This window comes from Ursus maritimus, unplaced genomic scaffold (assembly GCF_017311325.1).
Source record: "Ursus maritimus isolate PB19 unplaced genomic scaffold, ASM1731132v1 scaffold_2, whole genome shotgun sequence".
Classification (NCBI taxonomy): Eukaryota; Metazoa; Chordata; class Mammalia; order Carnivora; family Ursidae; genus Ursus; species Ursus maritimus.
The window spans coordinates 92,724,760-92,739,277 of NW_024424452.1; the positions used below are offsets into that span (position 1 = coordinate 92,724,760).

At 44.7% G+C, this 14,518-nt stretch overlaps 1 protein-coding gene and 1 long non-coding RNA gene across 3 annotated transcripts in view; one reads left to right on the forward strand and one right to left on the reverse strand.

The window, feature by feature from the left end:
* The window catches only part of LOC121104028, a 33,288-nt gene extending 22,608 nt beyond the window's left edge, over nt 1-10,680 (reverse strand). For both annotated transcript variants that reach the window (XR_005836400.1, XR_005836399.1), the window contains exon 1: nt 10,232-10,680. This is a non-coding gene — a long non-coding RNA (uncharacterized LOC121104028). The remainder of the gene's footprint in view (nt 1-10,231) is intronic.
* Nucleotides 10,056-14,518, forward strand: part of LPGAT1 (lysophosphatidylglycerol acyltransferase 1) — an 81,485-nt gene continuing 77,022 nt past the window's right edge. The window contains exons 1-2 of the mRNA XM_040636366.1: nt 10,056-10,104; nt 10,984-11,248. Of these exons, the coding sequence (XP_040492300.1) occupies nt 11,011-11,248 (238 nt within the window). The 5' untranslated portion in view covers nt 10,056-10,104; nt 10,984-11,010. The remainder of the gene's footprint in view (nt 10,105-10,983; nt 11,249-14,518) is intronic.

Sequence of the window (14,518 nt, forward strand, 5' to 3'; positions counted from 1 at the left end):
ACTTCTTTCACTTAGCATTATACCTTATGCCCTCTAGAGCCATCCATGTTGTTACAAATGGCAAGATTTAATTCTCTTTTATGGCTGAATAATATTTGTGTGTGTGTGTGTGTGTGTGTGACATCTTCTGTGTCCATTCATCTATTGATGGACACTTGGGCTGCTTCCATAGTCTGGCTATTGTAAATAATGGTTCCAGACAATTTAGAACTCCATTTTGGTTTATGCTTTGGAGACCAAGTTCGAAAGAAACAAAGGATTTGAAAGTGTGTTTTATAAAATGTTTCTTAAAGACATTTTAAGAGGAAACTATTTGCAAGGAAGTTCTTTCCTTACCTTTCTTACTTCTTTCAACCAATAAGTACCTGTCTACCTAAAGGGGTTATTTTTAGCATCCAACAAGATGTGTGTGTGTGTGTGTGTGTGTGTGTGTGTGTGTGTGTGTTTGAGACAGAGAGATCGAGAGGGAGCTTTGTTGACTTCAAAGCACTGGAGAAATGCAAGGTGGCATGATTTTCATTATAGCAGGGTCTCAGCCAACAGGCTCAGTCCCCAAGATGACAAATCAACTTTAAACGCATAGCTGGAATATGAGCAGAGTGAAAATGTCTGCTCAAACCCCTTAGGATTTAAGATGATGAGAACCACGGAAAGAGCCAAGCTATACCACAGAAGGCTTGAATAAGAGTGGGAAATTTAACCCCAGAATGGACAAGTAATATGCTTTGAAGGAAACATTAAACACATCAGCCCTGAATGGCTTGTTAATCTCCGATGTATCAGATCATCAGGGAGCAGTTATAGCAGAGAAAAGGTAGGGTGGGTAGGGAAGCTGGACCTCTATAACCTGGCTAAGGGACAGCTTGGGGACCCAAGGGTCAGGAGACCACATAGGGTCACCAACCATTTGCCAGGACCGAGTCGTTTCCTGGGATGTGGATTTTGAGTGCTAAAATCATGAAAGTCCTGGGTCAACCAGGAGGAATTGATCCCCTTAAGGCTGCCCCAGCTCTGTTTCTGAAACACTCTATGATGAACAGCTCACGTCACTTCTCCACACCTCCTCTCCTCTGTTCATAAGTGCAATTATCCTGTGCTCCTTTTCTACAGGGGAATTCCTCTTCCTTACCAAACATCACTAAATTCCACCATCCCAACACCAGAACATAGATGCTCCAGTGGGATTTTTTTAAATTTGTGGGAACACCCAGAAACATTGGATGCTTATGAGATCAAAGATTCCAGAACAAGTTAGGAGCTTATGAAGGGTCTTGGAGCTTTGGTCTTGGAGCTGTGAAGGGAAGTTAGAGATGGGATTTGGAGGGGTCTCCTGAGGATGGAGGTGAGGGCAGAGGAAGGAAGAAGGTAGTTCAGAGCAGCTAGTTAGGATACTGTTTCCATAAAGAAGACAGTGCTGGGAAAGTCTGTGGACAGAGTCCCAGGAAATTGTCAAGCTGGAATTCAGGTAACTGTGAAGCAAGAAGTCTTGTGTGGAAACTAAGGGGGACCCAGGACCTTGAGAAGACTCAACTTTCTGGAGGACCTAGAGAGGCTGAAGAAAGCGAATCTGGCTTTAAACGGGAGAGTAGAGCGTGGAGGGACAGAATGATGGAAATGATGTAGCTTCTGAGCGACCAGCAGGTAAAGAGGTGAGATGGAGCAGCTGGAACTTGTCTGCAGTCTGAGTTGGAGCCCCATGAAACTGTACATCTGGAACTTCTCGACCCTGGACAGTTCATGGGCTGAGATCTCCTGGAACTGCAAGTTCCTCACTGGGCAGTTAATTGTGGCTTCAACAAGCACGCAGAAGGGACGTGTGAGAACAAAGAATTAAGTCAAAACTGTGAGGTGCTCTGTATAAATGCAGTAGTTATTCAGAGAAGGGACTCTGGAGTCCTGGATGAGAAGGCAAGCTTCCTGTGGGATAAGAGATGGTCCGAAAGAAAGAAGGATGGCATTCCAGGTATGAGGAGCGGGCAAAGTGAAGCTATGGAATGTGCCCATTTAAAAGCAGAGGAGGCTGGTTGGGAAGTAAATGAGAACTGAAATTAGACTTTGATGATGTTTCCCGACCTTTAATTTATGGCACTTATTGAAAACGGGCATAGGAGTGTAGGGTAAATGGAGGCAGCCCTAGCAGCACCAGGCTCTGCCTCGTGAACCTCATTGAAACCCACTGGCGTGCGTGACCCAGTGGCTGATAAAGTCTAGAACGAGTGAGGAATCGGATAGTGAAGGCCCTGAAGTTAACCAGATAGAGACATTCAGAGAAGATTTTAACAATTCTACTACACATGGGAAAACAATGTCAAAACTGGAATGGGAAAATGCAATGTTAAATACAGTCTTTCAGAAAAACATGACGGGGACCACATTATCTAGGATGCATTGGGAATAGGTGATAGTTTGAGAATAGAGGGAGGATGCTATTTTAACAATAAAAGAAGTATTATTCTTTTGTATCATCAGTGACTCAGTTGAGGTACTTCTAGTCATTGAATATTACTGAAACAATCATGTTGAAAAGATTGAAATACATTTTAAAATGAAGTATTAGCAATATTATTTCTTCTGCCTTGGTTTGAATGATAATGATGATGTCACTATTCAAGGTATCCCATGTGTCAATTAACAAAAAAAGAAATGATTTAATCTGAACAGATTAAACAAACACTGAATTAAAAAGTTCATTTCCCGGGTGTCCGGCTGGCTCGGTTGGTGGAGCATGCGACTCTTCATCTTGGGGTTGTGGGTTTGAGCCCCATGGTGAGTGTAGACGTTACTTAAAAATAAAATCTTTAAAAAAAAATTCGTTTCCTACCATATATAAGGCAGTAAGCTAGACACCAGGGAAATGATAATGAGAAAGACAGGTGATGTGGAACTCCTAATCTCAGCAGAGAACCTGAAATAGAAAATATCCAGGCTTGTTGCAAGGTAGTGAGCACCGAGGCCTAAGCGTACGTACGAGAAGGAGTCAATGAATTCTGAAGTGGTGGGGGGGTCTTTGATATCTTAGCTGGACCTCAAGGGATGAATATAATCAAATAGACACAGAGAGAAGGGAAAAGCATGAACAAAGAATGCACGAGCTTGAATGTGTGAAGTTACACAGCACATCCTTTCAAGGGGGTGAGTACCTTAGTGTGGCTAGCATAATAGAGCGTGGGGGCCTGAAACAGGGGAGGGGTGAGGAAAGAGTGATACGAGGTGAGACCAGAAAAGGGTAGCAGCTTCTGAAACTTCCTATCTCTCTCTCAGTGGAGAAGAGCTTTTCCACCAGTGTCTCTGAGAGACAGCATGGGCTCTCTCTGTGGTCAGGAGCATGGACTCTGGAGCCCGAGAACTGGAGATCAAGTCTCAGCCCCTCCACTTGCTGACCAAGTGACTGACCTAGGGCAGAGTGTCTAATTTCTCCATCTGTAAAATATGCCTAACAATATGGTCCTTGTAAGGTCTTTGTGAAGATTGAAGGAGTTGACGCATGCAAACCATCGAAAACTGGGCCCGGAATGTTGAAAGTGATGAATACATTTTAACGTAATCACCAATAACATCATTATTTTGGTTTTGTTAGGAAAATACAATTTTAAATTTGAATTTGTCTCTTTTTAAAAAAGATTTATTTATTTGAGAGAGAGAAAGTGTGCATGTGAGGGGGGAAGGGCAGAGGGAGCAGGAGAGAGAGAATCTCAAGCAGACTCCCTGCTGAGCAGAGCCCCAGGCGGGGCTTGATCTCAGGACCCTGAGATCATGACCTGAGCCAAAATCAAGTGTAAGACTAACCGACTGAGCCACCCAGGCGCCCCTGAATTTGTCTATTCACAGACATACTGCATGACTTCATAGGTTCTGGCAGGGGAGGAACTTGCTGAAATCGCCTTCTCCAAGATATCTTACGGACTTCTCGTCTACCACAGTGCTTGAGAATCTCTCCTGCAGAGGCATTAAGGCTCAGAGGATTTCAGGAGGTCCTTCATGAAGTGTTTGTCCTGTAGGAAGGGGAACACAGGGTCGTAAGCAGCTCAGCGTGGGTTAGTTTACCACACTGGGCAGGAAAGACAGGGCTGAACCAAGGAAACGCAAGGTTGGACAGGTAAGAAAGAAGATTCTAGCTTAGAGGGTTGTCTGGTGGGAGAGTGGGATCATTATAAGCTAGGGATCATTTTAGTATTAAGAGGGGAAAAGGGAAATTAGTTGAAAAGGAGAGGGGTGCAAAGAAGAGAGAATTGTTTACTTCACAATATTGTTTAGGGCCAGCCTTGTTAATAAAAAGTAGCTGAAATGGCTTAAATGAAGCTATAGTCAAGTCTTGATGATTTGACCCAACTTGTCTAAAAAATATTAAGGCTATATAGGGGCGCCTGGGTAGCGCAGTCTTTGGGCGTCTGCCTTCGGCTCAGGGCGTGATCCTGGCGTTCCAGGATCGAGTCCCACATCGGGCTCCTCGGCTGGGAGCCTGCTTCTTCCTCTCCCACTCCCCCTGCCTGTGTTCCCTCTCTCGCTGGCTGTCTCTCTGTCACATAAATAAATAAAATCTTTAAAAAAAAAATATTAAGGCTATAAGCCTTCATACATTTTATATAAAATGATTACTGACACTAATATAAAAGAAAAAATCATGTTAAATATATGTATGTTTATACATATATTTATTTATATATATTTATTATAATGTTACATATATTTATTATATATTTATTTATATATTTTATATATTTATATTTCCCTTATTATATATTTTATATGTACTTATTATATATATTTATAACGTATATATATTTCCTTTTTTATTTGAAGTTAAAACCGACTAGCAGTCAGAATTTGACTTTTGGGGTGCTAATTTCTGGTTTGCAACTCTTTTTGGTGATGGGGGGAGCCGTGCCAGGTCATCGCACACTTATGGCACTGCTGAGGGGCTTTCCCCCTAGACAGGAGCTAGATCACTGGCGCTCCAGCACAGAAAGCGGCCCAGGTGGGTGAAATGTTTTTGTAATTGCCACGAGGAAAAAGAGAGGGCCCAGGGGGATTCTTCTGCCCAAGGCAGGAGCCCCTTTCTGGTTATAATCTGATTTGTCATGTGTATTCCGCCAGATGGGTGGAATTAAAGCTTCTAAGGTGCTGTGGTTAGATTGTTTTAAAATGTCTGGAAACTCCTGGAAACGTGAGAAGTCATCTTTCTCTTTCAAAGGACCATCTTCTTGTGGTTCAGATGTGGGCTTTTGAAACTGAAACTCTAACACGCCTATGGCTATAGGGTGGAGTCTGTTTTCCCTTTCCCCCTATTGGGGTGCACACGAAGGCTCTCAAATGCTTGACTTGATTAATGTTTGCATTTTGATAAACAGAGCTCTAAGGTAGCAGGAAGCTATCAAAGAAGGTCCTTGCTTTCTTCAGATCTCTCTAGAAGTACTGGCCTTCTCAAACTCATTACAGTCACTGAAAGCATTTATACATGTGTCTGCCTGGGCTGTTTTGGAAATAAGCTACAACAACAACAAGAAAATCTCAGGAGGGTACCTAAGTGGGTTGAAAGGTGTCAGAGCAATAAAAAGTTTATATAGATATATATTTTATATCTAAGATGAACTCTGAAATACTGTTAATTAAGCATCATCTGAAATTGTTCCCTGAAGTCAGCTCAAATGCAGATTCTTATCCATTGTAGGTACTGAAATGTCTTTTTTAAAAAAAGATTTATTTATTTACTTATTATTAGAGAGAGAGAGAGAGCAGAGGGAGGGGCAGAGAGAATCTCCAGCAGCTTTCTCACTGAGCATGGAGCCCATCAAAGGGCTCGATCCCATGACCCTGAGATCACGACCTGAGCAGAAATCAAGAGTTGGCCGCTCAACCAACTGAGCCATCCCGGTGCCCCAATATTGAATTGTCTTGAAACTGAATGTGCCAGAGTCATCAAAAAAGTTAAAAAGATAAGCCTCTTCATTCACCCTGGGCAACCAAACCAAAGAAAACAAAAGACCAGGGCATATCTACACTTGGAATATGGCGTATTGCTTTGTTTGCTTAACTTCAAGAAAAGTCTAATGAGATAGGAGCCAGTCAAGAGGAGAACAGCTGAAATAATCAAAATTAGGGCTTCCACATCCCTCCCACAAGGAGCTACTTAAATAGCAGAATTCTGCAGTGTGCTATGGCTGAACTGTCATCTCCTAAAGCTCCTATATCGAAGCCCTGACTGTCAGTACCTCAGAATGTGGCTGCGTTTGGAGACAGGGCCTTTAAATAGGTAATTAAGTTAAAATGGGAGTCCTGAGAGTGGGCCCTAATCCCATGTGACTAGTGTCCTTATAAGGAGAGATGAAGAAACACAGAGACAGACATCAGACACATGCACACACAGCATCAACCATGTTAAGACATAGGGAGCGGGCAGCCGTCTACAAGCTGGAGAAAGAGGCCTCAGAAGAAAACAACCCTATTGGGAAGGAACTTCCTTACAGCCTCCAGAGAGAGAGAGTGGCCCTGCCGACACCTTGATCTCAACCTTCCAGCCTCCAGAACTGTGAGAAAATAAATTTCTGTTGTTTAAGCCGCCCAGTCTGTGGTACATTGTTACAGCAGCCAAAGCTGACTAATACAGATGAGAACAGATATGATCAAGTAATTTAAAATCAGGAAGGGTCTGGGAAGGAATGTGATTATCTCAGGATACCTCTAGGTCAGGTTTTCTTAAAGCAAGATCTGTATACTACCTACATCAGAATTACCTATGATATTTTTTAAAAAACGGGCTCCCAGGCTCCTCTGGGAGTACTAACATGTTCTAGATAGAAAGAATATATCCATTCAATAGACATCCTGAGTGGTGTTTTGCACGCCAACGTTTGAGACCCACTATGGAAGGTCCTGCTCAACCTCTGGCCCTTCTCTGGGCCTGGCTGGCTAGTAGTCATTACATCTCAGGCAAGTGCTGGTGGATCTGGTGCTTCGGTGGATGCTCACTGATCCAGGAACCGGGTATGAATCCCATTGTTCCTTCTCTCTAAGTGTCAGCCAGTGTTTACCAGCATGGGGGGGGGGTAGACCAAAAAGAATCCGTGTGCCTTACCTGTCTTACTCACTTAAAAATATACTGATATATAAAGAAGAACCGATACAACTCAACACCGAGAAAACAAACAATCCAATTAAAAAATCGACAGGGGACATAAATAGACATTTTTTCCAAAGAAGACATCCAGGTGGTCAACAGGCACATGAAAAGATGCTCAACATCACTCATCATCAGGGAAATGCAAATCAAAACTACAATGAGATATCACCGCACACCTGTCAGAATGGCTAAAATAAAAACGTAAGAAATAGCAAGTGTTGGCGAGGATGTGGAGAAAAAGAGACTCTTGTGCATTGTTGCCAGGAATGCAAGCTGGTGCAGCCACTGTGGAAAACAGTTCCTCAAAAAACTAAAAACAGAACTACCATATGATTCAGCAATTCCACTACTAGGTATTTACCCAAGAAAACAAAGACACTAATTCAAAAAGATACATGCACCCCATGTTTATTGCAGCGTTGTTTATAATAGCCAAGATATGGAAGCAGCCCAAGTGTCCATCCACAGATGAATGGATAAAGGAGATGTGTGTGTGTGTGTGTGTGTGTGTGTGTGTGTGTAATGGAATATTACTTAGGCATAAAAAAGAATGAAATCTTACCATTTGCAACAACATGGATCGATCCAGAGGGTATAGTGCTAAGTGTAATAAATCAGTCAGAGAAAGACAAACACCATATGATTTCATTCATATGTGGAATTTAAGAAACAAAACAAAGGAACAGAGAAAAAAGATAAAAACCAAGAAGCAGACTCTTAACTATAGAGAACAAATGGGGAGTTCCTGAGGGGAAGTAGGTTGGTGGGAGGATGGGTGAAATAGGTCAAGGAGACTAAGAATATACTTATTGTGATGAGTAATGTATAAAATTTTTGAATCATTATTATTGTGAACCTGTAACTAATATAACACTTTATGCTAACCATACTTGAATTATAAAAAAAGAATATGATGGCATCTTTTGAACAATAATCTACAGTACATATATTATTTCTCTCTTGAGATTTATTTAAAGGTGCTATTATGTTGGTACCTAAATTTTCAGAGAGAATACAGAGGACTAGAAAGGGCATATCTAACTTTTCTCTTGCTACATGTTAGCTGAAATTATATGAAAAGTTCTCTGATAGGGCCTGTGCCTTTTTATGCCCCACACAGTTAAAATATAATATTAGTGAAAGAGATAAATAACATCTATAAATAAAAACACATTAATAATAAATGGAAAGGAATCTAATCAATTGTTTCAGCCAGGCTCTGTGCTTTCATGCATTTCTCATCGACAGAAGGAATGGGAATAGAAAGTATTCTTTCATTTGGCATAAAAGTGAATTCTCTTTCTCTCACCTGTGGACCAACTAGGGAATTAGAGAGAGAGAGGGAGAGGGACAGAGAAATCATAAAATAGTTGGGAGTTCAAAGCAAACACCTAACAAATACTTTCAAAATAGAATAGGTGGCATCCTGATTTAAACATGGCAGTTCCCTAGGGACATGTAAAAACTGTCCCTGACCCCCATTTACAAATTTGATTAAGGGATATAAGATTTTATGGGTTTTTTTAAAAACTGAAATTTAGGTAGGCCATTTGAGAATGTTCAGGTGGGCGGGTTGTTGGGTTATTTGTCTATTCTCCTTATGGCGGTCCAGCATGTGAAACAGAATGCAGCTCCAGTGTCCAGGAGTGACCGGATCTGGCCAGGGATACCTATGGCCACCGTTTTTTGAGCACTTAACGGCAGGCGCTGCCTGAGTGCTTTTCCCTCCTCGACTGTCAGTGTCTCTGTGTAGACCACCTATTCCCACTGGATTCCTTTTTTTTTCCCCCCTGTAGGGGGATGGGGGTGGGGACATGGATGGGGAATTGGAATTTTCATTAATGTTCTGGGTGCTCTCCAGAAAGAAGAATTCTGGCACTTAAAATAAATTGATTTTAAACTCTAGACCTTAACACTCTGGGGAGGTTCAGAAGAGAAGCCGTGAGAGCCACTGGGTTTCATTGGGAAAGAATGAAATGTCTCCTTAGCCTTCAAGGAGACAGCTTCCCAGTTTGGGCACTCATCGGTTTGTCGGAGGAGGGAGAGCCTTAACAATGAGAACCGGCTGTGCTGGCTGAAAGGTGCTCCCAGTTGGGACCCCAGCACTCCTCGTGCGGTGTAAGGCTCGCGGCTCATTACCAGACCCTTCTGAGCCTCCCTCTTCCTGGGAACTGGGCTCGGCGAGGTCCCGCCGGCCTGGGGACCAGGCAGCCCCAAGGGCCCGAGCCGCGGACGAGCGGGATCCGGGACGCGGGCGGCGGCCGCGGCGCCTTCATTAGAGGGCGCTCTGGGGGCGGCTCCACCGCAGTCTCGGCTCCCGCCGCTTCCTCCCGCCGGCCCTCCGCGCCACCCCGGCGAACGCGGCCGGGCCCCGGGGAGCGAGTCTCGGCGCCGCCGGGGACCGGGCGCGGGCCACGCCGCAGCCGGAGCGGGACCCGGCCCCGCCGCCGCCTCCTTCCGCCGGCCCCGCCGCCGGCCATGCATTCTTCCGGCTCCTCTGGCTCCCGCAGCCCGGGCCGGGGCCCGGCCAGCCCGAGGTAACCTCCGGCTCGGCGGCGCAGGCCCGGGGCTGCGGCGGCGCCGGGCCCGGAGAGGCGCGGAGGGGGCGGGGAAGGGGTGTCGTCGTCGTGCGGCCCGGGGAGGAGGCGGCGGCGGCGGCATGAGGGACGAGGGCGCGGTAGGCCCCGAGGAGGAGGCGGGGGCGCGGGGCATCCGCCCGCCTCCCCGGACCCGCCCCGGTGACAGGTCCGGCCTCTAAGTCCCCGCCGTCCCTCTGTCCGCAGGCAGCCGCGAGGGGAGTAGGGCGCCCGCGCGCCCGCTCGCGCCGCGCCTCGGCCGCCGCCGCGTCCATGACCGCGACCCCTCGGCCGGGGACACCCGCCGCCGCCGCCGCCGCCGCCGCCGCCGCGCAGCACCGCGCCCCGGGCCGCCAGTTCCCGGCCCCGCTCACCCCCGCGCTCCACCGCCCGCCGTCCGCGCCCGCCGAGGTGAGCCCGGCGCGCGGGCCGCCCCCGCCGCCGCGACCCCTTCCCGGGCCGCGGAAACCGCTGCGGGCGCCCTCGGCCCCCTCCCCGAGCGCTACGGTCGCCTCTTCCTCCCCGCTTCTTCCATCACCTCTCGCTCTCCTGCCCTCTGCTCGGGGACTTCATTCTCATCCGTGGCCCCGGTGCCTTCACCTCCTTCTGGCTTTTGCTCCCCTCCCCCTACTCCCGTCCTTCCTCCTTTCGCTGTTAGTCCCCACTTTCTTCCTCTCACCTTTCTGCCCTCTTTTCTAGGCCCCTCTCCTTTTTCCCCTAAAAAAAGGTTTGGAGGGGAGACAAAAACCCCTTTGCCGCAAACGAACACTGTTAGCGTAACTCTTTATGCTCATGCGAGAGATCTTTCTAAGGCACGATCGATGTGCAGGAATGGTGGTGGCGCGGGTACCCAGGTTCTCATAGCTGGGAAATGGGATCGGGTCCCTGCAACAGCCTTCTTTCACTCGTGTCGTCAGTTTGGAAAGACTGAGGGTGTCTGAAGCAAGTGGGTCTGTTTTTCTTCCTGAAAGTCCACACAGCAGACTGCAGTGAGGCGCGGTGCGGGGACAGCCGCTGATTAGTTAGTGGGAATAGTATTATCATTTGCTAAATATATTATGACATACCCCGTGCCTCTGTGAACAGCTCCCTTGACCTTGTGCGGCTCCTCCTCCCTCGCTCTCTGTCCCCCTCTGGAATTTCCCGGAGAGATCAGCGAGGTACTACACCGGGAAAGCTTAGACCTCGGTTTTTCTGGTGTTTTTGTGCTGGAGGCGATTTCTCTGTTGGTGACTATCTGGATGTGTGTAATCCATTTTCCTTTTTAAATGAATTTTTCTTTCATCTCAGAAAGACAGGGCGGACGCCAATGTGAGCATGGCTGTGACTTTGGAAGAAGCTCCGTGGCTGGGCTGGATCCTGGTGAAAGCCCTGATGAGGTTTGCCTTCATGGTCGCCAACAACCTGGTTGCTATTTCGTCCTACATCTGCTATGTAATTATACTTCAGCCCCTTCGACTACTGGACAGTAAGCGGTTCTGGTACATTGAAGGAATCATGTATAAATGGCTTTTAGGAATGGTGGCTTCTTGGGGATGGTATGCTGGATATACAGGTAAGAGTGTGTGCACTTCTGTTTAACGTGTGTGAAACAATTTGTAATGTTATGCTTAAGCCAGGAGCCATGATTAAATACATGTTACACGTTGGGTTGAAGATGCTTTGCTGCTTTGGCTCTTAAAAAAATAGAAAACAATTTTATTGAGTTTTTTTTCAGAATCCCAATTTAGGATGGATGGTATTTTCAGATGTATAATTTTATAGTTGTATACTGAAAAATTTCTTAAATAGTATGTTTTTAATGTGCTTGACGTTTATCAAAACCCGTCTGCCAAAACTCACCTGGAGGAATAGGAGTGGGTTATATAGGACCTGAGGGCTTATAAAATGAAATAACATATTTAGCCCATAAATACATTAGGGATTTGGAAGAAGGACTGGGCCATATTTGTGCTAAGATAGTTTAATAAGTTTTTTCATTTAATGTAGTATTGTACCATGTTAACACTTTGAGCCAAGCAAAACATGGCTTTCTTTTCTGTTACGTATGTTTCTTTTGTTTACTCGAATCTGTAGTTTAATCTCGTAAATCTGTATTAGACTATTAAATATAAGACTTAAGTTTTATCTATGTTAATTTATATTCTGCGTGTCTTTAAGTAGATTTATATTTCTGCCTTTAAATTGCATTTTGGGGAGCAGGAGTAATGCTATTCTGAAGCGGACTTTTAAAGAACTAAATGAGAAGTAGTGTTTATTTTTATTTTCTGTTCATAAGCCTTCTGTGCTTTGAGAACCTGGGCCTCTCCTGTGAAAATTCTGTGTTGTTTATTACATTTATTTGACTTTTTTCCCCTAAGAATTCAGAAGATGAAAAAAAGCATTGAGGTTTCTAGCACTTGTCTTAGGCATTGAGGCTTTTATCGTAGAATTTTATAATTGATAGCTTCCTTAGAGATCATGCCGCAGATGCTGCAGTGGAGTCTAGTTCATAGCTTGGCAGAGTGAGGAGGGCACGAGGGTACTCTCAGGGTCAAATAGCATGGCAGTTCCCCATTGAAAATTCTCCATCCTCTTCTTTCCTGCCCAGGCTGCATCTGCAGGTTTTATCCATACACACGAGAGAAGGACTGACAGTACATAGCTTTTATGGAGTCTTACAGACTCTTGCTAGGTCAGAGTGCTCTCAGTTGCCCCAGATGAAGCATTTTTTCCTTCTGGCAAAGCTATTTATTTTTCTGCAAGACCCAAAGCTCCTGGGATAGTGTATGCATTGCTTCCCTGTCTGGGTCTCATTGAGATCCTAATGCTCTTTGGATACAGCAGGTGAGCTTCTGGTCCTTTCTTAGGACCTTGTGGTAGTAGTCGTAGTGGTAGAGGAAAAAGATGAAGTTCTCAGCTATGATGCTGAATTCTTACCTGAGTTACACTGCTGTCTTAGAATCGCCTCGCTCTGTAGTTTAAGCTTCACCAGCTATGGTATGTATGGTACTAGTGGCTTTGCTCTGCATGTAATACACTCCTTTGCTGGTTTTAAATCAACTCATAGTATTTTTAGATAAAGTTCTGGAAGTTCATTCTACGTAAACACAATGAAATTCGTGAAACGTTTGTGCTTGTGTGTGTGGTTTATTTGTGTACAGGCATTAGCATGATGAGAAGCTGAGCAACATTCGGCATTGACCTTGAGATTACGCCGAGGGCAGTGGTGCTGCTTGAAGTCAAAGTTACTTATCCTTTGGCCACAGCGTGGCCGCAGTGCATTTCTGAGCATATTTTCTTGCATTGTCTTTCCCTTGCGGACTACGGAACTGCGCGGTTTCTCTTGCCACCTGCTTAGAAAGTGGTCTTGGCGTGATCTGCATATTTTAGTCTTTCTGAAGCATCTGTTCTCTTCAGGCTACTGCATTCTGACCATTTGAATAGAGAATATTTTAGTGTTTATGTTTTAAATGGTTTTTCTATAGGTGGAATACTTTGAGAGGGTCTGGTCATGGTCTGATCATAAGGGAACACGATCAAGAGGTCAAACAAATGTAGAAATGACTTTTGTGGAAAGCCACAGCTGGGTTAAAGAAGCAACACAAGCAAGGGCTAATGAGCAGATGTACCCATGAGAGACTCTAGGAGGTTATATTAGCCTTTGGTCTGGATTATGTGTTCCATTTCTTCCCTGTGTATCAAGAGGAAGGTGGGTTTCAGTTTTTTCCTTCCCCTGTGCTTAAGTTTCACAGATGGAAAATTGAACACTGCCAGGGGAATTCTGCTCACTAGATCTGGAATGTTCATGTTTGGAATAAAAATTGCCAAACTGTTGAGAAACCACTTCTGGGGAAAACTTAAATATTAATTAATTAAATGTTAATTGGGGAGCTGAAAATTGAATATTGGTGTTGAATATCATTTTTTCAAATTGTGATATTTAGTCTAAGACAAGCCAGTTAGCCAGCTCTGCTGCTTACGTTGATTATCTAATCTACACTTCCCCATGTGGTAGGTTCGAAGCCCAATGCGGCTGTTGAAATTTAAATTAATAAAAATGAAATAAAATTTAAAATACACTTTCTCGGTCACACCAGCCACCTTTCAAGTGCTCGGTACTGGGTGGCTCTTGTACCAGAGAGCACAGACACAGAACACTTGCATCACCACAGAACGTTCTGTCGGGCAGATCTGATAAATAATATGCCTTTCTCCTTTTCCTTAGGAAAATACATATTATCTTTATAAAAAGGATATTTTTGTAAACACAGTTCTAAACACGTTTCTTTTGGGAAGGCAGGAAGATTTGTTAAAGTTTTATAAAATTGTCTTTTAATTTGAGGCAAATGTCACAAAAATGAGTCCTTTACACTCAGACTTGCTTCTTGGATGGCGAATGGTGAGGCTGGTCACCCCAAGAACTTAAGTGAACATTCTCGTACTTAGTTTGTGTTATCAGAGCTGGAGTACTGCCTGTGGACACAGAACATGGAGAAAGGGCTTTTCTGGTCTTTCTGCCTGTCTGTGACTTTCCAGGGGAACCACGTTTCTTGGAAGAACTCTAGGGACATTGGGATTTTCATCCCTAGCTTGCTGCTAGGTAGTGATGATTGCTGCTACCACATTTCCATTCACGTAAAGTGCTGTACAAACATCTCATGTTGAGGAAGATTTGTGTACTGTCTCTCCTCTAGCATTTCAAGAGCAAACCAAAAGAGGTACTAACTTAACTAATGATCCATTTCTGCATGTTTTATTCCGATCTGGGATAAATCATTACACTACTCTCCCCTCAATTGACATGAAGACTGGCAAATTTCAGAGAGCGTTTTTTTTTTTTTTT